Raw genomic sequence first — 19,590 nt, forward strand, 5'->3', positions numbered from 1 at the left:
TTCAATGTTGATGCTGATGCTCCTACTGGCGGTACTGGCGGCTGAACGATACTTAATTCTACACCGGAACACACACACCCATACAAGTTGTCCCGTTTTGCCGGCACTTTCGACAGTGAGGCGCGACCCGCAGACAACTTAACAGCTGCGAGCCCGAAACATTTTTAATAAACCATTACACACATCCATAAAAGAGTTTTCCCTCCCTCCTGAGAGCCCGGAAAAACAAGCGGCAAGTGTTTCAGGGTGTGTGTCGGCTTTACTCCCGAACCTGCGGCTATGTGTAGCCGTGTGCCGTGTGCGCTAAGCAAAACGAACGCGTCCGCTGGAAAATGGGCACACCGACACAGTCTTAAGGCGCGACCCGACGACGAGCTGCGATGATTTAACACCAACGTTCTAATTTTATTACGACGTTTGCGCAGTGTTTGGCCGCAGTGCACTTTGCGTGACGGTGCGAATCGCCGTACGTAGCACTCACTCAAGTTTTTGTTTTTGTTTAGCGCGCGCGGCCGGGTTTGGGGGACAACAGAGTTTTATGGCAAATGTTTAAACTGATTGCTGGCCACCGAACTATTCACGAAAAAAAAAATATGTTCAGGTAAATTGACTCGATCGGGATTTCTTTTATCTTGCCTTGGATAAAATTATCCAACACTGAAAGCTACTTTATTACCCCGTTCCTATTGCCGCAAAGTTTCTCCAAACGATCCACTCGTTCTTGCTGTGCTGACGGTGGAGGTTTTTTTGTTTCGGCTTTTATGTGTTTCTGCTCTCGAAAGATGCATCCTAGAACGGAAACAGTTTATGGAGGCATCTAGTGGCAAAAGCCAACGATAAAGCAGACGATCACGAGTGCCACATAAGGGATAATGACGCTACTCCATCACGCTGCTGCTTGCAATGCCGTTCCCAGACAGCACGGAAAGATCATCTCTTTATCGCGGTTTCACCGGTATGGGGTGTTTCCGCCTGCGCTGAGAAGCAAAGGAACACACTAAATTAAAATCTCTTTTTCTCGCTGAGAACAACCGCACTCATTTTGGGCCGAAGAAATTTGGAGAGGACGGAAAACAGAAAGGAAAGAGGCTTTCTTTTTCAGAGCGATGAAATATTGCTTTTTGTTACAAAAAAAATGCTGAAGGCTAATTGAATAAAATGTGTAAAATTATAAAGCGAAAATAAAGATGGAAGCTGCTAATCAAGTCAACTAAACACTCTAAACGCATCAATTTGAACTGAAGGCAAAGGCATTTTTAGCGTTGTACAGTGTCATATGCATTCATTCAAACACATTTGCATTCCACAGTATCAGAATAAATTACATTTGAAACTCATGATGTTCTTTAATAAAAATAGCAATAAAAACCTACAGGCGGCCTCTCAACATCACGTCGCGTACATCGCGATCGTTGTCTACAACGACCGGGAAAGGTCACTGGGCGCTTGTATGAAAAAGCATCAGACGAGGAACATAAAAGGTTTATCGAATATGCATTCATTAAAAGCAAAAAAAGAAACACACTAATCCTAAGCACCATAATTCTCAGCCGCACCATCGCGATAGGGTGGGAGACCGTCTAGTCCGGCATCCGGTTGGGCTCGGTGTGCTGGGGATGAATTATTTACTTTCTTTGATGGGCAGATTAAGGGCCGATTAAGCGGGTCATCCATCGTGGGGGTGCCCGGTTTCGCAGCGCCAAGATAGCAACGGGTCACTTTTACTTTGACCACCTTTATGGTTGTTGAACTCACCGCGATGCGGCTGGGCAAATGTTCCTATCATTTGGATGGAACACAGCTCATCTGCTGCTACTTCCCGTACTTCCCCCTACGGACATTCTTTACTGTGCCGTCGTGTCCTAAAATATTTAGCCACAAAAGCTGCTTTGGTGCAGCATTTTTGCTACTTTCGAAAGGTGAACCTGTTCCGCCGCTGCAGCAATCGTGTTTGGTTTGATGTTATGTACAACAATAACAACAAAAAGAAACGATTACTTATGATAGTGTGGGACATCTTTCGGGCTACCGCATAGGGGGTCGCGATTGGCATCCGAAAGCGGATTGATAGGCTATGGGTTTTATCGCTGATGTATCGCTGTGTTTAACGCTTTAACTCGTTTGACCACAACCATTCGGGGTCACAAAGGGGGTTTCCGCTGTTTCGCGGACATCTCCGTGTGTAAATTTCTTTTTTAATTGAAAATATCTAGAAAAAAGTACCCAATACGCAACACCTTTGAAAAGATCAGCAAAATAGAACGAAAAAGGCACAAATAGAGTTCTGGAGTCTATGGATTATTGGCTTAAAGGCAACAAAATATTACAATTTAAAATGCAGAATTACTGTACGATTATACCTCAAACATTTCCTTCGAATTAACAGTTACTGCAAATTAAAATCAACTTTGAGCATGAGAATTAATATCAAATTCTCGGTCGAAAATAAAGATCTGTAAGAAACAATATTCTGGAATAATATTAATATCAATTATAACATGTAAAATTTGATTTACATGGTGTAAAAAAAAATTAAAAAAAAAGTTTGGAATGATGACCAGGTTAAAAAAAAGTTATGAATTTCTTCGCCAAAGTTTAGCAAATTTCTAGCCCATTCAATGAAAGGGAATCTAATGGGAGTACAAAAGGTTCCAACACATAAATCTGATACTAATTTTGTAAGTAGCAGTCTTTGTGTTACTATACTGAATGTGCTGCAGCGTACATCGAACCTGTATCTGTTAAACATCGTATATTATTCGAGATAATGATTCAAATTGATAAAATTTCCAATGCATTCTCTCCCACTTATCCCGGTTCAACTAAACAGCAATATCCACAACAACGAGATAAAGTGAACCAAGAATTGCATTTTGTATAACAAAAAAAAAAGACTTCATTGTTTATGGGGGGAATTCCTTTGGTATAGCAAAATGCCTAGATAAATATTAGAAATAGTTGCCTAGGCCAGTAGTCTATACGAGTTTACGTCAGCTTTGAAGAGGTAGTACAGACAAGTCGTCTGAAGCAAAATGATTTTCAAGATGTTATTTAAAAGATAACTACGAATGCATAACAAACAATGGAATAGATATGTTTAATACCATTTTCTGGTTACAAATGACAACAAACAAACGAGAGAGAGACACAATAGGACTCTTCATTGAAAATACTTCTCATATGTCACGAAGCTAGCTTTCATTTTGAAAGGGTATATTAAAATTCTTCCCTGTTATGAAAGTCGAAACATGGTGACCCGATCAGCATCATCGTCACGGCGGTATGCACAACCGCAACACAAACGAATGAGCGAATGAATGAACGTGCGTGGGTGGTTACAAATGTGGTAGCCCCAACAGTCGGTTGACTGACGGGTGGCGGATACTTCTTGCCCGGCTTCTGTATTCCAGCGTCCGTTTACTACCACCACAGGCAGCCGCCGTACGCCGTCCGGGCCCAACGTTTCCATCTTTGACGATGAACCCCCGCGAGAAGGGTTCTGAGAAAGTGTGAAGTTTATTTTTAGTTTGGACATAACGTCCAAGCGAACGAACGTTAACACAACCGCAACACCGTGTCGTACGCATGCCGGGGCGTCAGCGAAAGTACCTTTCTCTGCCCAAAAGTGTATGCCATGGATATGGCCGCATGCCCAAGGACGAACGCAGACAGCAACAGGCAGACGTGGGTTGGTGATGGTGATAGATGAAGCAAATTAACCAAAGTGTCACACATTGAGATCGCACTCACCTTTTTCTCCTGACAGACTTGGACTTGGAGATATACTGAAGGTAAAGCAAACTTATTCGTTTGGTTTAGAAGCATACACACTGTGTCACACACAAGTTTTTCCATTAATGATGATAGGCTGTTGAAATGTACCTGCTGCGCTATAGCGCCAATCGAAAGGTGCGCCATAATTGTATGATTGCTAATTTCGCCACCCACGGCCCCACGAGTTTCCAACTTTGCTAAAAATCTAATTTTCATTCTTCACGCCCACAGGGCATTGGTGAAAAAAAAATGGCTCGGAAATTCTCTTATTTAACAGGCAACCCTGGTGCTGACCTGCGGGACGTTTTATGGTGGGCTGCACAGGAAGTTCAATTCGTCCTTTCGCTATACCTTCGCACCCGTGCGGACACTTTTTCTCAGTAATCCGTGCAAGTACGATAATCCTTTTTGGCCGCCTGTACGTCACGATTCACGTTCCGAAATAGGCTGAATGGGGGTTAGGAAAATGGAGAACGAATGAGTTGCGCATTCATTTCCTGCTCGCACGATCCAACGATTCCTTCCGAAGGACACCGAAAAGAGAGCACTTGATGGAATGGATGGTCGGGAGCAACGCCATTCGGCAGCCGATTAAGATTTGAATTTTAATTAATTACACAACACTGAATACAAATGCGACAGAAGCACCCCGTAATCCTATCAGCGTAGGTTAACTTGTAACCAAATCTGCACATTATTTACTGTGTAGAGGAGCTAACTCTGAGGGTAAATTTACAAATTAAAATTTAGGAATAATAACTATAGAAACAGGATGAGTTTCTGCCTAACACGACCAAATAACTATTATACCAGGCAACCTTAATTACTACAAGCCATTCCCCTGTCGAGCGTGAGTGATTTAAATGTCCAGATTCAGTGTATCTCACACGCTTTAAATTGATACGGAAGAGCAACCAGTAGATACGTTTAAGCTTAAAGCACGCTACAAAGTTAAACACTCCGCCAAGGTTCTAATGGTTGCACATTAGACATCAGAGTGCGATTCCCTGCGTGCCTTACCCGTTCGAACCCATTCCCCCGGGAGAAGGGCCTTTGCGGCAAGTATCTGCTTAGCAAACAACTTAATTAGCGCCTAAAACAGCATCACGTTTCAGCGGGGAGTAGTTAAATGACCACTTTGGGTTGCAGCGTACGTAGAACGACAGCGTCAACCACACCACACGAAGTTGACACGCTCCCAAGGGTGCACCGATTGCGATGCAATCACGATGTTGCACCACCGGGCACCTGCCGATGGTCACAGTTTACCAACACACATGTTGCGCTGCTAAACGGGACACAGAGAGATCGTAGAATTTCGGGCAACGGCAGTACTTTCATTTCCCTGTGGTGAGTAGTTTTCGGGGGAATTGTCACGTGGAAATTGAAAAGCATTCAAAAGCAGAAACTCTTCGAGTTCGTCCTGTGGTATTGCTGCCGTTGGGTTATGAAATTTTTATGAGCAATTCAATGTCTCACTTGCCCGTGGCTTGGTTGCAAACGTATTGAACTGCACAGCAGAGTGCAGTATTCTCACTAGAGTGTCGCTGTGGGAAGGTGAAATCTACGATACGATGTCGATACAAAAAGAGCGTACCTCAACTTTCGATAGTAACAGTTTAGGTTGTAATATTTACTACAAACTTGAAACATGCAATAACAAAGCTGGGCTATTCCTACAGGGTGCTGTGTTTTGTAGTTCGTAACAATAATTTTATCAACTCAATTAAAGCACTGGATATTACTATTGCATATATTTTATTTATAGGATATTATTATTGTATTCGGGGATTTGTTATTGAGATATTATAATATCTATTATACTAAAAATAACATGTTAAGGAAGAAAGGGCTCATTTTCGAATTGAAAGAAAATATATAAAAACTAGTTTGGTTGTCCAGAGGAAATTTCAGACAATTGCTGAGTTTCAGTTTAAGACTACTGCAAAATTAAAATCTGCTTCATATAAGTACTACGATTATTGTATCGTATCATTAATTTAAACACATTACCCAATCCCATTCCGTCTTAAACCCCATCTCAAATCTTAAAATTTGAATTAAACTGTACGGTTTCTTTGGTCAGATAATGATATGTCTATTCAACATTTTTGCATGTTGCACCATGCAACTCAAGAGAAACCGGAAAAACAACTTCTAGTTCCGTTGCAATCTGATTTAAACTACACAACATTGCGCAAACGACCAAACAGTTTACCTCGATCGTAAGGAATGTCTTAAACGAAAAAAAAAGCTCCCAAAGCTCTAACGGGGATAAAGCAAACAGACAACGAGTGTACAAAGTCGGCGTGAAATCGGGCAGCTATTGATACCTTTGCAACAAAATCAAACCCCAGAGCCTAAATAAACATTTCGAGCGTAAATGCTCGGGAAGAGTTTGGCAAAACAGGCAAATGTTTGGTGGAAAAATAGTTTGCAATCGCATTATCCAGCCCAGCGTAAGGTATGTGGTGCCCACCTACATTCCAATTTACAAAAAAGTATATAAACAAAACAACAAAACCAGCAGCGCAGTGCGCGCGTGGCTGCAATCTACCTTGAAGCATTCCATAAGCTGCCAACTGTGGCGGGTAAGGGACACTTTACCATTCGTTTCTGTGCCAATAGGATAAAAGAGCGTTTGAAAGAGGATTGTGCACAATGGCATGAATGGCGAATGCAAATCTTGCTCTAGTTCCAACCATCCAGCGAAACGGGCTGGAGAGCCAACATCGGTTGGCAGCTGCTGCCATAATTAGTCACCCAGCTGCAGTTGCGCTTTGCTTTCTGCTGCAGAAAATGGTGGTGCTGCAAAACACCAACATTAGATACATCCGACAGGCCACGCGGAATGAATGATAAAAATATTGCCGAAAGGTTTTACAAACTGTTCAAAACTGGCAAACATCTCCAATGTCTCGCGTAAAAATAGTCCTTGCAAGCTTAAAATAAAGATAGACAAGAGAATAGACTACGAAACAAGAAAGATGCTATTTTATTTCAACATGGAAACAATTGAATTACCGAAGTAATCGCTATAAGGATGATCAATCCTTCAAATGTTGATGTTATTTTTAAACTGTTCAACAGATACATTGCACCGTAATTTTCCATCTTGATCACCGACTATCAATCGCATCAGCGAGCCCGTCATTGGAATGGAATTCTGTGTTCATGGCAATTTTATTATCCACCCATCAATCGAATCGCAGTTCATTATCTGACAGCTGTGGAAGTGTCACGTTCGTTGCAATTGGGCGATCCAATGCAACAGAATGCCAATTCAACACGAAATCTGGCTGGTAGTAAAATACACGTTCGTGCCAGTCCGACCGTAGAGAGGCGTTTGTTTTGGTATACTTTTTAAGAACTCGTTACAAAACATTCTATGCTCGTCGATACAATCGTTTGGTTGTAGCTTAGCTTTTTGTTGAGATTGCAGAACGTAAAAAATCACTTTATTTAAAAAAACTACCTCACCGTAGGAGCATGTTAGGAAGGTCAGCAAAATACAATTTTAGCGACAAGATTGTAGAGCTATCGATGGAAATGGAAAGTTGAAAAATTGCAGCTGCTTCTCGTTGCAGACGATTTCGAAAAAATCGTGATATATCAATCGATCGTTGCTTAGCTGAGCAGTCATAATATGTATAGCCGCCCAACAATTATTCCAAAACCGCCACGTTTGCTTGGGAGTGGTTGTCACGATCGAAAGTGACATAACGATCCTCCAAAACAAAAAATACATGATACTAATTGAGCCCGTCCAAAATGCGATGTATTCTGATGCACCGCAAAAAAAAATGAAGTAAGGTCAACATCATGCTCCTACTAAACCTACAATCCACCAACGATCAATTCAGCTATTTATTGGTACAAAGTGATGTGGCGATTTTTATGGCCGTCTCTGGTCCTTCCTTCCCATTCAACTGGAATGTTCAAATGATTAAAGTTCACATAAAGGATCGAATCGCCCGATGGAAGTGGTGCGACCCAAAATAACCCATTATGGAAAGCCTATTTTGGAAAGGCAGCAAAGTTTAAACATGCAGCCAACATTTTGCACGTCCCAATGATTCTACGCAAATATGAGCGAAATTAAAAATGTACCATAACCGGCCTACAAAAGTAAGATTATTTCCAATATATTCGTACACCGACCAAGAGTGAAAGATCGAAAGGCTAAGAAAAAAGGAAAGGGAAAGATATTTTCCATCCGACCACCCAACAAAATGGTCATAAATCGTTCCGGCGTGACGTGACGCACGTTCGGCAAACGAGATAAATGCGCCAAAATAAGCGAACATAAAAAAATCACGCACAATACAGACACACACACACACACACGCGTGGAAAAAACCTTCGTCATAATGAAAGTGGCAGCTTAGAAACACACCAAAAAAAAACCCGTACCACTGGAACAAAATAGTGAAACAAAATTTAATAGGGTTTAATATAAAAAAGGAACATAAAACAGCTGCAAACATATCGTGCCACTTTGCTTTTCTCTAGCATCTCTCGTCCACACACTACTGGGCCGGTTAACTAATCGTGCTTTAGGTTCGATTAGCCGACCACCCCTGCTTGGTATAGCGTCGAGCGCATTTTCGGCAATGGGAAAAAACTGTTGTTTCACCCAAAAATTTGCCCATTGCGAAAGAAAAAAGTGAAAGCGAAGTTCCGCCCGAAAAGAAAAACAAAACTACACACACACACTCCGAACAGGGACAAGTTATTGCCGAAGTTGCACGTTTTCGTGGTACACAGCTGTTGGTCGGATCGCTTAGAGAACGGATTGATTGACAGAGGCGCGTGCTGTCTGTCTGTCTGGCTGTTGGGAAATTTGTTTAGCTTCCGATATAAACATTGCGGAATGTTTCTACATTCTCAGACCATCACATAAAGGCCGATTATTCTTAAGGCCGCGGTAGAAGTAAAGCCCAGTCAATCTTTCACTGCTGGGAATTCAAATTAAATTCCACACTAGGTAGTACCTCCCGTCATAGTTTTTGCGTTGTTTACCTGAGTACTTTGCGTACTTTCACGGTGAAAGAATCAATTTTGCTCTCCGATCTCTTCCTCACCCATCTGGCATGGATGGGATCAAATTGAAGCTAGAGCATGCTGCGTTTCGCTTGCTGATATCACACTTACCGTAAATTCTCCAGTTACAGCATCGAACCCTACATGGACCGTGTGTTCGAAGTTGGTCGGATAGGATATATTCGGCTTGGAATCGTTATGGGACGCCTTCGAAACCTTAATTTTGTTCTTGAGCGTTTTCTTTTTCCGATCGGCATCTTCCGGTTCTGAAAAAATGAGCAGAAATATTCGCTTTAGTTAAATTATCCAGTTGTAGTGTATGAAGTGTGACCGTAATCTAGCTATTACGTGATATTTCTGGAAAAGGAAAAATGATGGAAATTGGAAACATCACTAGATTTGAATCAAGTTGAACTAGATTGTGTCTAAGTAGAAGTGGAATCCTTCTCGATATTCGGAATTTTGACAAGCCGATATCGATTCTGTATAAAGCTTTCACAATTCGTTCATATTCCTTTAACAATGGTATACTACCTGCAAAAGTTTAAGAATGTGGAAAGGATTCCAGATCCACCTCAAATAATATTGCGATAATTTTTCTTGATACGGGCCACTCGAATGAATCTTCAGTAAGGAGTCATTTGAATTATGTGTCAACTCTCCAAAAAAATATGATTATATGAAGATAATCGATGTCTGAGGATCATTAAGGCCCCAAGTTTTTTTTGTAAACTTGAATTAGGATATGGCACTTTAACCAAATAAGGACATTACATAATGAAATACACACATTACTGCGTCAAATGCGTAAAATTTAAATTAATAGTAAATTTGAGCTATATGTTCTTCCCATTTACCTTTAGGCAACGGTTTCATATCAACCGGAGCAACACCATCGATCCGATCGACCACTCCTGATCCGCCTCCACCGCCACCGCCAACGCCACCACCGCCACCGCCCCGATTGCTTGTCAGCCGGACGGGCGGTGCTGGAGGTTTATCCTCTTCGCTTGACATAGTGCACCGTTGTTCGATGGTTTAGAGGATCCTTAAATGTTGCCCTCTTCTGGCTCAGTGGAAAAAGAGTGTGAAGATTTATGGCGCTTCTTTCGTTACTTAAAAAAACCTTTCTCCTAATCCACGTGCTGTTCTTCCGTTTCACTGCACTGAACAATTTCTTTTTAAACTAGTTTTGGTCGGTTAAATTATTATTTTCACTTTATGATTTTTGATTCAATTTTGAACACATTTAATACTTTTTTTGAATAATTTCTATGCGACACACAGACATACAATACACAGGCTTTACTGCTCTTTTGAGTGACCGAAATATATTCACCCGGGGGGATTATTTTTTCCCATCTAAATGCAAAACGAATGTGAACACTTAAAACGCACCCACACGATCATTCGCATATGTACAAGATGATGCACATGTAAATACACTTAAAAACATGAACCGATTAAACTTGTCACACTTTTGGCCATTTATATTGAACAATAAAGGATGGAATGGCACAACACGACACAGACACACGGATCGGATCAGATCGCCGTTGTACGATAAATAAATAGTAAATAAAATTTAAACGCAAAATAAACGTGCGCCTGGGAATAAAATACGACACACGTTCACGCAAACACAACACACACACTTTACCATCAACGTTGCGCCATTAAGGATTCAAGGACCGTATCCTTCACAAGCACACATTCACATTGCACTGAACGGTCGCCGTTTGCGATGCTGGATTGGAGCGGGTGTTGGGTGTTCCGGCTAATTCAAATTCCAAACATTAAACGACCTACAAAAGAAATGTACACCAATGCGCAATGAATAATAGTGACTTAAGCGATGAAGTAGACAAATATTTCTTGATATTTTAATTGTAAAATTTATGGAGTTTGATTTTAAAGTTCGTGCATACTATGCGCACGTGTAGCGTAAGAAGTATGATTTGCTGTAAATATACAATCTGTAAGCACAATCAATTTCACTGATGATATTATGAGCCTTCCGGCTGATTTCCTTTCTTCACATTGCACAGGCCATATTTTCTGAAAAGATATAATAAAAAAAAAAGTTAGATAAACGTAGAAGGCACGAATATGTACTAGATACTATAAAGTAATGGAATAAATTTGTGTAATGGAATTTAGAACATGACACTTACAAACTTCTACAACAACAAGAAATGGTTAGGATCTCAGCTTAAGTATGGATCATTAAATCAACCGCAGGAAAAATTGCAAACCAATTTGCTTTCGTTCGTCAATGCACTAATATACCAACAACACAGTACAGTAACAGCTAACAGAATAGGATAGAATTTAGCTTGATCCGTATAAATTTTTCGTAAATCCATAAATTCCATTCACCACTAGCAGCTATGCTTCCGGCGTTCTTTTCTCTCTCTGTAGGCCCATAAGAACTTAAGCAACCAGTGCTGGAACATTCCTTCCGGTAAATATGTTTTGTTCCGTTCATCCTTCACTGTCTTAATATTTCTGAAACAGAACACAACCAGAGAATCGGCAACCACATTTAACGCGACTTCGTCAAACATGGAGGTAATATTATTAGCGAACCATTTCGGGAACGTACAGGAGGACGCTATGACACCCCGTAATAACAGCTCTTTGCTACCCCGTCTTCGCATCCGGTAACGGGGGCAGCGAACGGAAAACGATCGTCTGCCGGCCGGCCGTTCAAAGTTGGCAAAAAGAAGAACAAGGCATAACCACGAAAAAGGCTCCCGTTGCCAAAGATGGGAAGCGTCCGGCTAAAAAGGTTCGCGATTGGACGGGGAAAGGGGCGTCGATCGATTCGACTATCGCGCACGTCAAAGTTCTTCTTTATTTAGACAAATCGCAACCGATGGCAGGAGTTACAGTACGTGCGTTTGGTTTTAGTTTCCGGTCACCATGATAGACTTTTGGCGTTGACAGTGCGCTTTGGGCCCGGGCAATAGAGTTTGAAAAGATTTGATGTTGATAGGACAATAAAAGAGACTACAATTCCCCAAATTTTTAATAAAATCTTCTTTAAGAATACCTCAAATCTGATCTGGTTATTGGTGAAAGATATCAGGCTGGGTATGCAGACAGTTCTTTGTTAAATATATAACATCTTTCAACAATTTAACCATCCCGCATCTAACACATATTACCATCGTCAGTTGGATAGTATACGTAATCGATCTTTCTAAAAATCACTTTCACACACGACACTTACATTTTGCCTTCGCCAATTTGCGACAGTTCAATTTTTCATTCGACCATGACCATACACTCGAATGAGCAAAAGCGTCCCGCAGAGACGTATCGAGAAGACGCTAGCGAAGATAGCATAACTCATTACATACAATCGATCTTCCCTTTCATCGATATTATCTAACAAGCGAAATGAATCGCTTTCCGTTCAGGTTGCAGGTCAGAAAACCGGGAAAGATATTTGTCATCGAGTTTCGCGTGTCTATCTACCGGAGCGGTTAGTCGTGTATTTGTGCTACAATCCCTTTTTGCTTCCGTGATGATTGCAAAATATTGAAAGTGACACAGTTGCAAACCATCTAGCAAATGATCAATGGGATACAAATGTGAATAAATGTGACGATAAATAGAAGATAATGGTAGGACGATGGACTTTTGTAGAAAATCACAGAACGTCGTTTGATAGAAAGTACATCAAAAGCATTTAAACTAATACGAACTATCGTTTATAACGGTTGCTGTTGACAATAGAAATGGAAAGGGAAGTAAAATGCAATAGTATTACATAAAATATTACTAAAATATTAATTAATGTTGTAAAATTATTGGCTATCATGTCTAATAAGGTCCGATACATAACTATACAGCCAATAATGTTTAGATGCAACACTAAAGCTGAAAAACTTGAATCAAAATGATTTTCGATTGTCACAACTTGGAAAAAAACGGAAAATGTCGCCCAAAGAGTATTTGTTTTCGAAAACAAGAGTACATAAAATCTCAAACTAACCACTACTGTCTAATAAAATTCTCCTACTCCTGGCATTGTTTTGGCTTTCCCAAGGATTGGCTAATGAGCGCTGTTTAATTAACCTTCTGTCTGGTTACCGGAGGCACCGGGTGAAAAATGGTCCCCATCCAAACGTACAGGGTGATAAGGGTGAATGAAATGGTAAAAGTTCGTAAATCCCGACGAAAATCGATTCGACTCTGCTCCAAGTTCAGTGTCTTGGCTTTATCATGAAGAACATCGATGGTGGCAGAAGAAAGGACTGAACCAATGGTTGAGTATTTTCTTCCTAGTTTTTCCCAATTCCTTTTTCTTCATCACAGTCTTAGATATTGTAGTCGGATGACTTTGAAACCATTTGACGACTGAGCCAAGCATCTTGATTCTAGTGCGCCACCGTATACCGCGTGTTGAAGTATAAGGACAAAACGAAAGCTGCTAACTAAAAATGGCCTAAACAGAGCTCATTGTCACTCTATGGAGCTTCCGTTTTTATTTCAACGACCCTAATCAACGTTGTCTTACGGGGCGGCGTACAAAAGTTGATGACCTACAACAGACACGAAGGACGACTCGCTGTTGGATGGGTTCGAGCGACGCAAGAAAAATCGAAAATCCTTACCCGATGGTGGTGCCAACTTGGTGGTGACCAACGGGACAGCGTACCATTAAGGACGACATTGTTACTGTCCGGTCAGTGTAAAATTTAGAATTAATTTCAAACCCATCAGGCATAACTCCAGCTGAGCTTTAGTTCATTCTAAGATGATTCGATATTATTTGGGACAAGTGGCGCATTGGTATAATTTTAAAGTGTCATGCGTAGTTTTTAAGCCACCACTAACTGGAATGTCAAAATCAAAATCTCGAACCTAGCTCATCATTGAATTGAATTTGATTAAATTCTGTAGATAAAAAACAAAACAAGAGCAAACAGAAAAAATGAATGTGTTTGAAAAAAAAAAACAAACGCTCACAGTTGAACAAACAAAGGTTGTTTATCTCATATTTTTGTTGAGCAAGGTTCATATCTACCGTTGAGTCACAGCTTTTACCAATTATCTACGTGCAGTTTCTGATAAGAACCTTAAACCACGATGGTTAACCGGACACGGTCACATTCACTCGCTCTCGTTTAGAGTGCCATCACAAATAAGCTTAAGTTGATGAATGTTGTGCCCTTTTGCTCGACTTTTCCTTCCACTTCTTGACGTACGACACGGCCTAGGTTTCAAGATAAAAAATAGTAATTCTTCCTCACAGTCCGTTAGGAAAGTGAAGTAAACGAAATACGTCACCGTGACACGCTTAAGCCCTGTCTTGCAAACAGCGTGTACAACCAGAAGGTAGACAAAATTTCGCTCACGACAAACAGCTTTACTACGAGGAGAATGTGTCAGAAGCAATAGCATCAAGTACACAAACCATTGCAGAGACTATAATGCATGTGCCATAATTTTCCATCAAGGAATTGTGTCCTGTTGCCGTAAAGCAACATTTGCCCCATGCAGCATTGCCACACCACCTTCCACCAACAAACCTAGCTATTGTTCAACGTATCTGACGTAGTTTGAACATGAATCCACTAAATTGCATCTCTGTTGCAGCGTGTGCACCAGGTTCCGTGTAAACGCAGAACGCAAACAGATCATCATCCTCATCATCGTCGTGTTCTGATTGAGCATGGTGTATGGATGGTGACAAGATGCTCCTAAGACTTATACACCGACGAATGCGCGTCCATCTCGCTAGGTGAAAATATTTTCCACTATGAATGACGTTGCATCAAAGAACATGGCGCAGACCGAGCCCCAGCCGTAAAATGCATTGCAACCGGAGAGCACCAACGCTCGACACCGGTCCCCACATTGAAGTGGAGGAAGCAGTGTGTGTATGTGCGTTTGTGTGCGCGGTGAAGCACTTAAGAGATATATTTATATTTATAAGAAGACGCTTGTTTTCTTTACATCGTTCGCACCCTCGATCTCAACGCTGTTGTTGCATACGCTTCGTACGCCTTCGTAGCGCACTCGCCCGCGCTTTTTTTCACCGGGCGGTTTAATTTTATTATTTCTTTTCCGTCTATTTTGGATGCCCAAAGTCGTTTAGGGGCTAACCAATGGGAAGGACGGAAGGATGATGGATGTTTGGAGTGGAAACCACGCGTCTGCACGCGGTCCGTTACGTGGTAGCGCCACAGCGCTGTAGGCCATTGATTCCTAGATTTAGAACAGGACTTAACGTTGGAAGCGAGTATGGCATTCCTGGGCGTGTGTGCTATGTGTCGCGTGTGACAACTTACACGACGATCGAATTTAGAAGTGGTATCAATGCAATTCAATGCCGGAATGAAAAGTACAGCACTGGAAAACTGCGATATACCAAGCCATATATCCCAACAATAAGATGTAGAGTTCATAGTCATCTATAGTTAATTTTATATCTAACAACTTATGATCGCTAACGATCAGATTCTTATTTGGACTTTGGAGAATAAGCTGGATCTGGAGTTCAATATTTAGCAATATTTACCATTTTTAATGCAATTCAAGGCATGTTGGTAGCGGCATCGATATTCACAGGAACAGACCGGACCAAAATCCCATCCGAACCAATCCCCCGTAGCAATGACTGATTATCCAGCTACGTAGTAAAATAAGTCTAGTAAGCCAGAAATGGCATGCATGACCTAGTAGGTCGTTACACCAACAAGAAGAGAGAATGCAATTCAAAAAAGCACAGATAGATGTAATCTTGTTCCATGTCATTTTATACTTGGCTTTGGAACCATTGTCCATGAACGATATATCACTTATTTAAGACTCCATCACACGTCTAATATGAGTTTAAATTTCGTTTTGGACACATTCTCTTTGCGTGTAGTTCTAAATACACTCTAACAAGGAGAGAAATCCTCTTTAACTTATAGAGGATTGTACAGGTATGAGTAAACTAAAGACAGAGTCGGACAAATATTGGGAAAAGAAGGCCATATCCGTCAGAAGACCAAATAATAGGCCAATAATTATGGCGCATCACCAGCAGGACTACCCTGATTCAAGAGCGTGATTTTTTCTTCTTTGATGTACGTACATCGGAAAAGCTTAGAGCTGTTTAGTGATACCTAACAACTAAACATCGTATAACTAATGCCTTTCTTCTATTGCAAATATATGTCATTTCCCTCCAGTTTACATCCGCACAGCCTGCAAATAAAAAAACAACAACCGATGACTCACGCTCTCAACAAACATCTCACACTTACCTTCAATGCACGGTGTCGCAATCGCAGAAGATTGCAACTGCAAAACAAGCGTTGGAATATTGGCCTGGTGACAGTTTTGCTCGGTTCGGTTAGATGCGGCTTTCTCGCCTTGGGATCGATCATCCGTGCATGGTATGATGTTGATAGCTCTTCGGGGAAATGGTGCTGGGATAATAGCGATATGCCGCATCGAAATCACAACATTTATCGGTCGCTGAAAGGCATTCCATCAATCTTTTAAAGTCTGCGTTCAAACGGTTCGAGCGATACATAAAAGGGGTAAGGTTTGTTATCAGCCCCACGGGTTTCGGCTTTTTTCGGAAGCTCTTTACCATTGCATGTGCGAAACCACGGGTGCTGTTAATCTGTCGTTTTTCGTATAACTGCGAAAAGAAATCGCGCACCGGCTTTAACGCACCCAACAAAGCACTTAGCCAGTGGGTGTGTGAGGTGGTACATTTATCGCAATGCACTTTTGTATGATTAATGCGATTGATAATATTAATCACAGGCACACTCCGCGTCACATACGTACACACTATTGAAGCAGAAGTTCGTCCCGCTGGTTTTTTGGCACTTTATGTTACTTTTTTGAGGCAAGAAAGTCACCATATCGCGGATATCTTTCCACTGTTGTTGTTGGGATGGCTTAGGGAGATTTTAATTCCTGTGCAATTGTTTCGTCTCTAGGATATCTTTCCACTGTCACATACTATTGCACCATCGCAAAGCATCTTGTGTTCGTTGGGGAGAGGTAAGTTTCGGTCTGCTTTGCGAAGTATATTTACTGCTTCTTGTACCACAGTTGTTTCGATTGCGGCCGTTTGTGTGAAGTCACCCATCATCACCTCGATTATATTCCTCTGATGCATTCGTATCCAATGTGGTAGCATACTGATGATGGCACAGGCAACTAAGCCTGTCTACCGGAGCCGGATTTCGCTCCAAATCGATACACCGTTTGCGTGATGGTCGCGACAGTCTTCGCGACATTCACACACATAGCCACGCACACACAGGGCTGCACATGCACGCTTGCGCTTGCTGAAACACGCGAAAGAACAGGCGTGCGGAAGTGACACTGGGAGGGATAAATCATACGCAAGCCTTCTGCCACCTCTATTCAAGTTCTAGCACCGCCTGTTCTGGCTGTGAATCAATTTTCATTTACGAACAACTAACGATGCACACATCTTTCATCATTCTATCGTGAGGCACTCTGGAAGAAAAACTAGCTTTTATGAACAATTACACTCCAAAGTCACATTGCAACTGGCATGACCAAGGCATCGATTAGCGATAATACCAAGGCAGGATGAAGCATTCGGGCTAGCAGGAGGAACCGACACATGACGTTGACCGACACCCGATTTCTTGTGCACGCAAATAATTTGATTCCGCGTAAATGCTGCCATTTGCGGCAATATCGTGGAAAACTGTACCACTTTCCATGCGGTTGAAGTGTTCCTCTAGAACACTCGTTGGCTGAGCAATCGTAGTTACCTCGCGCTCCACAAAGACGGTGAATACTCCATTTAGAATCGAACCCAAGGAGGCACGGTCGGCCAGCGAATGAGTAGTCAGGTTAAGGTTGCGGCCCGTTGATTTGCCGTAGCTGGGAACACACACAGCACAGAACCCGCGGTAAACCCGTTCCTAAACCGTGTGCAGGAAAGGGTGACCACCTTAGAAAATTAGTACGACACGGTGACTCGATTTTTCTTCGTACGGTGTGCGTTACATTTCACTTCGTTTTCATTTTCTTCTTCTTCGTGTTTTGCAAGTGCTTACGCAGAACCCTACAACGGCAATGGTGCGTTTGTGTTGGTTTTGTTTGGCTGTCATTCGTGACGGGAGATTTATACAGTCGGTTTCAATACTATAAGGATAAATTTTGTCGAGATTCGGCACAAAAATGGCAATTTTACGTGAAATTCGTCGTGCAAATCCCAGAAGTATTTATGAAATTTCAAAATGTTATTTTAAAACTTTCTTGCTTGTATTGAATCCCTAAAAGAATGTATAAACAAAAAGATTTTATTATTTTCCTAATTACCACAGTTGATGTATGAACTGCAAAGTTGCATGACTGTCCCATAGACGTTTTTAATTTGATGGTTAATGCATAAATATTTTACTTCGTAAAGACTTTAAAGCACAATCTCATTGATTGGGTTTTATTTGTTGAGAGATGAGAACGAGAGATATTGCTTTCGATTTTATAGAATTCACTTCAACGCTGTCAATTCTTGAATAAGACAAACCAATCCATACGACAAGGACAAACCTGTGCAATCATATGGAGGTGCACTGTCCACCTGTATCGAACATCCCACACAAAAAAGACACAAAACAAACCATTAGTAGTACTTATCGATCGTTTAATAAAATATTAATTCAGGATTTGAACCTCGTTCAGGGACTCGAAATGTTTTTTTTGAGCTATTGTTGTAGTTATAGGTTTTAACAGATTTTGAGCCTTAGCGGCTTCGTTTGTCTCTTAGTCTGATACAGCCATTCCTCTGACCTGGATATCTTGCATCGTATTTTAGTTATTTGGCCATGGTAGTTTATTAGTCCCGAACCTTGGTCAGTTATCACGAATGAAATGTATCGTAAAAATAGACGACAAGTCCTGTTTGCGTTCAGCTCCCATCTGGACGGTGATGCTCATATGCGACATATTATTTTAACATGAGTACTCCAAATTACACTTAAGCAGTTCTTAAGAATCTTGCGTCATCGCTTACCTTATCCTGCTTTTCGTACGTACTGCACATAATTTCATTGAAAGTCGACGTCTTTCACAAATCGAAAACTGCAACTGATTGCATAAATCTAAGTAGGTATTCCCATACGGGTACAGGTTTGCAGGTACAAACGAGTTTTTTTGACTCCTTTTACCGATACAGTATATACAGTACACGTATTTTGCCTATTAGCATTTGATGGCATCTTGGCCATTGAGACTATGCTCCACAAAATTCTGCGTCTCCAGACTCCTGGTTGTCTGGTTTGATAAAATTTACTCTATATAAACAGAAAAGTAAACAATATAGCACAACAACAAGAACATTCTCAAATTGAGCGTCTTTGGACGTCGATATGTGTAAAAAACTTCTATGTGGAAAAATCATAGTAAACATGAAAAAATAAATTGTTGGCGAGGAGATCATAGAAGGCGTTGCAAGAAGGGAGTTTAAAGAAGAGATACGAAATCAAAAATGCTCCACACAAAAGAATGATCCATGGATGTGGAAAATAATGTTACTATGGAAACGTTATGCGTCGCCACCAACTAAAATATAGCGATATACAACATAAACAATGCTTAGTTAATTTACAAGACAAGCATTGTTACGGTCATGAAAAATACATAAGCACAATAAATTGAAATGAAAAAGGGGTTTCTGGTGGTAGATTAGCTTCACAACAATCCCATCTGGTGATTTATCTTTGTTTAATCATTCCCGTTAGAGCAATTGAATAACAATCAGCTGATACT

At 41.1% G+C, this 19,590-nt stretch overlaps 1 protein-coding gene across 2 annotated transcripts in view; it reads right to left on the reverse strand.

The window, feature by feature from the left end:
- The window catches only part of LOC128297770 (serine/threonine-protein kinase Pak), a 49,697-nt gene extending 31,854 nt beyond the window's left edge, over positions 1-17,843 (reverse strand). For both annotated transcript variants that reach the window (XM_053033462.1, XM_053033461.1), the window contains exons 1-3: positions 17,589-17,843; positions 9,675-10,622; positions 8,929-9,083 (exon numbers count right to left, since the gene is read on the reverse strand). In XM_053033462.1, coding sequence (XP_052889422.1) covers positions 8,929-9,083; positions 9,675-9,834 — 315 coding nt within the window. In that variant the 5' untranslated portion in view covers positions 9,835-10,622; positions 17,589-17,843. The remainder of the gene's footprint in view (positions 1-8,928; positions 9,084-9,674; positions 10,623-17,588) is intronic.
- Positions 17,844-19,590: the final 1,747 nt, after the last annotated feature.

This window comes from Anopheles moucheti, chromosome 2 (assembly GCF_943734755.1).
Source record: "Anopheles moucheti chromosome 2, idAnoMoucSN_F20_07, whole genome shotgun sequence".
NCBI classification, from domain to species: domain Eukaryota; kingdom Metazoa; phylum Arthropoda; class Insecta; order Diptera; family Culicidae; genus Anopheles; species Anopheles moucheti.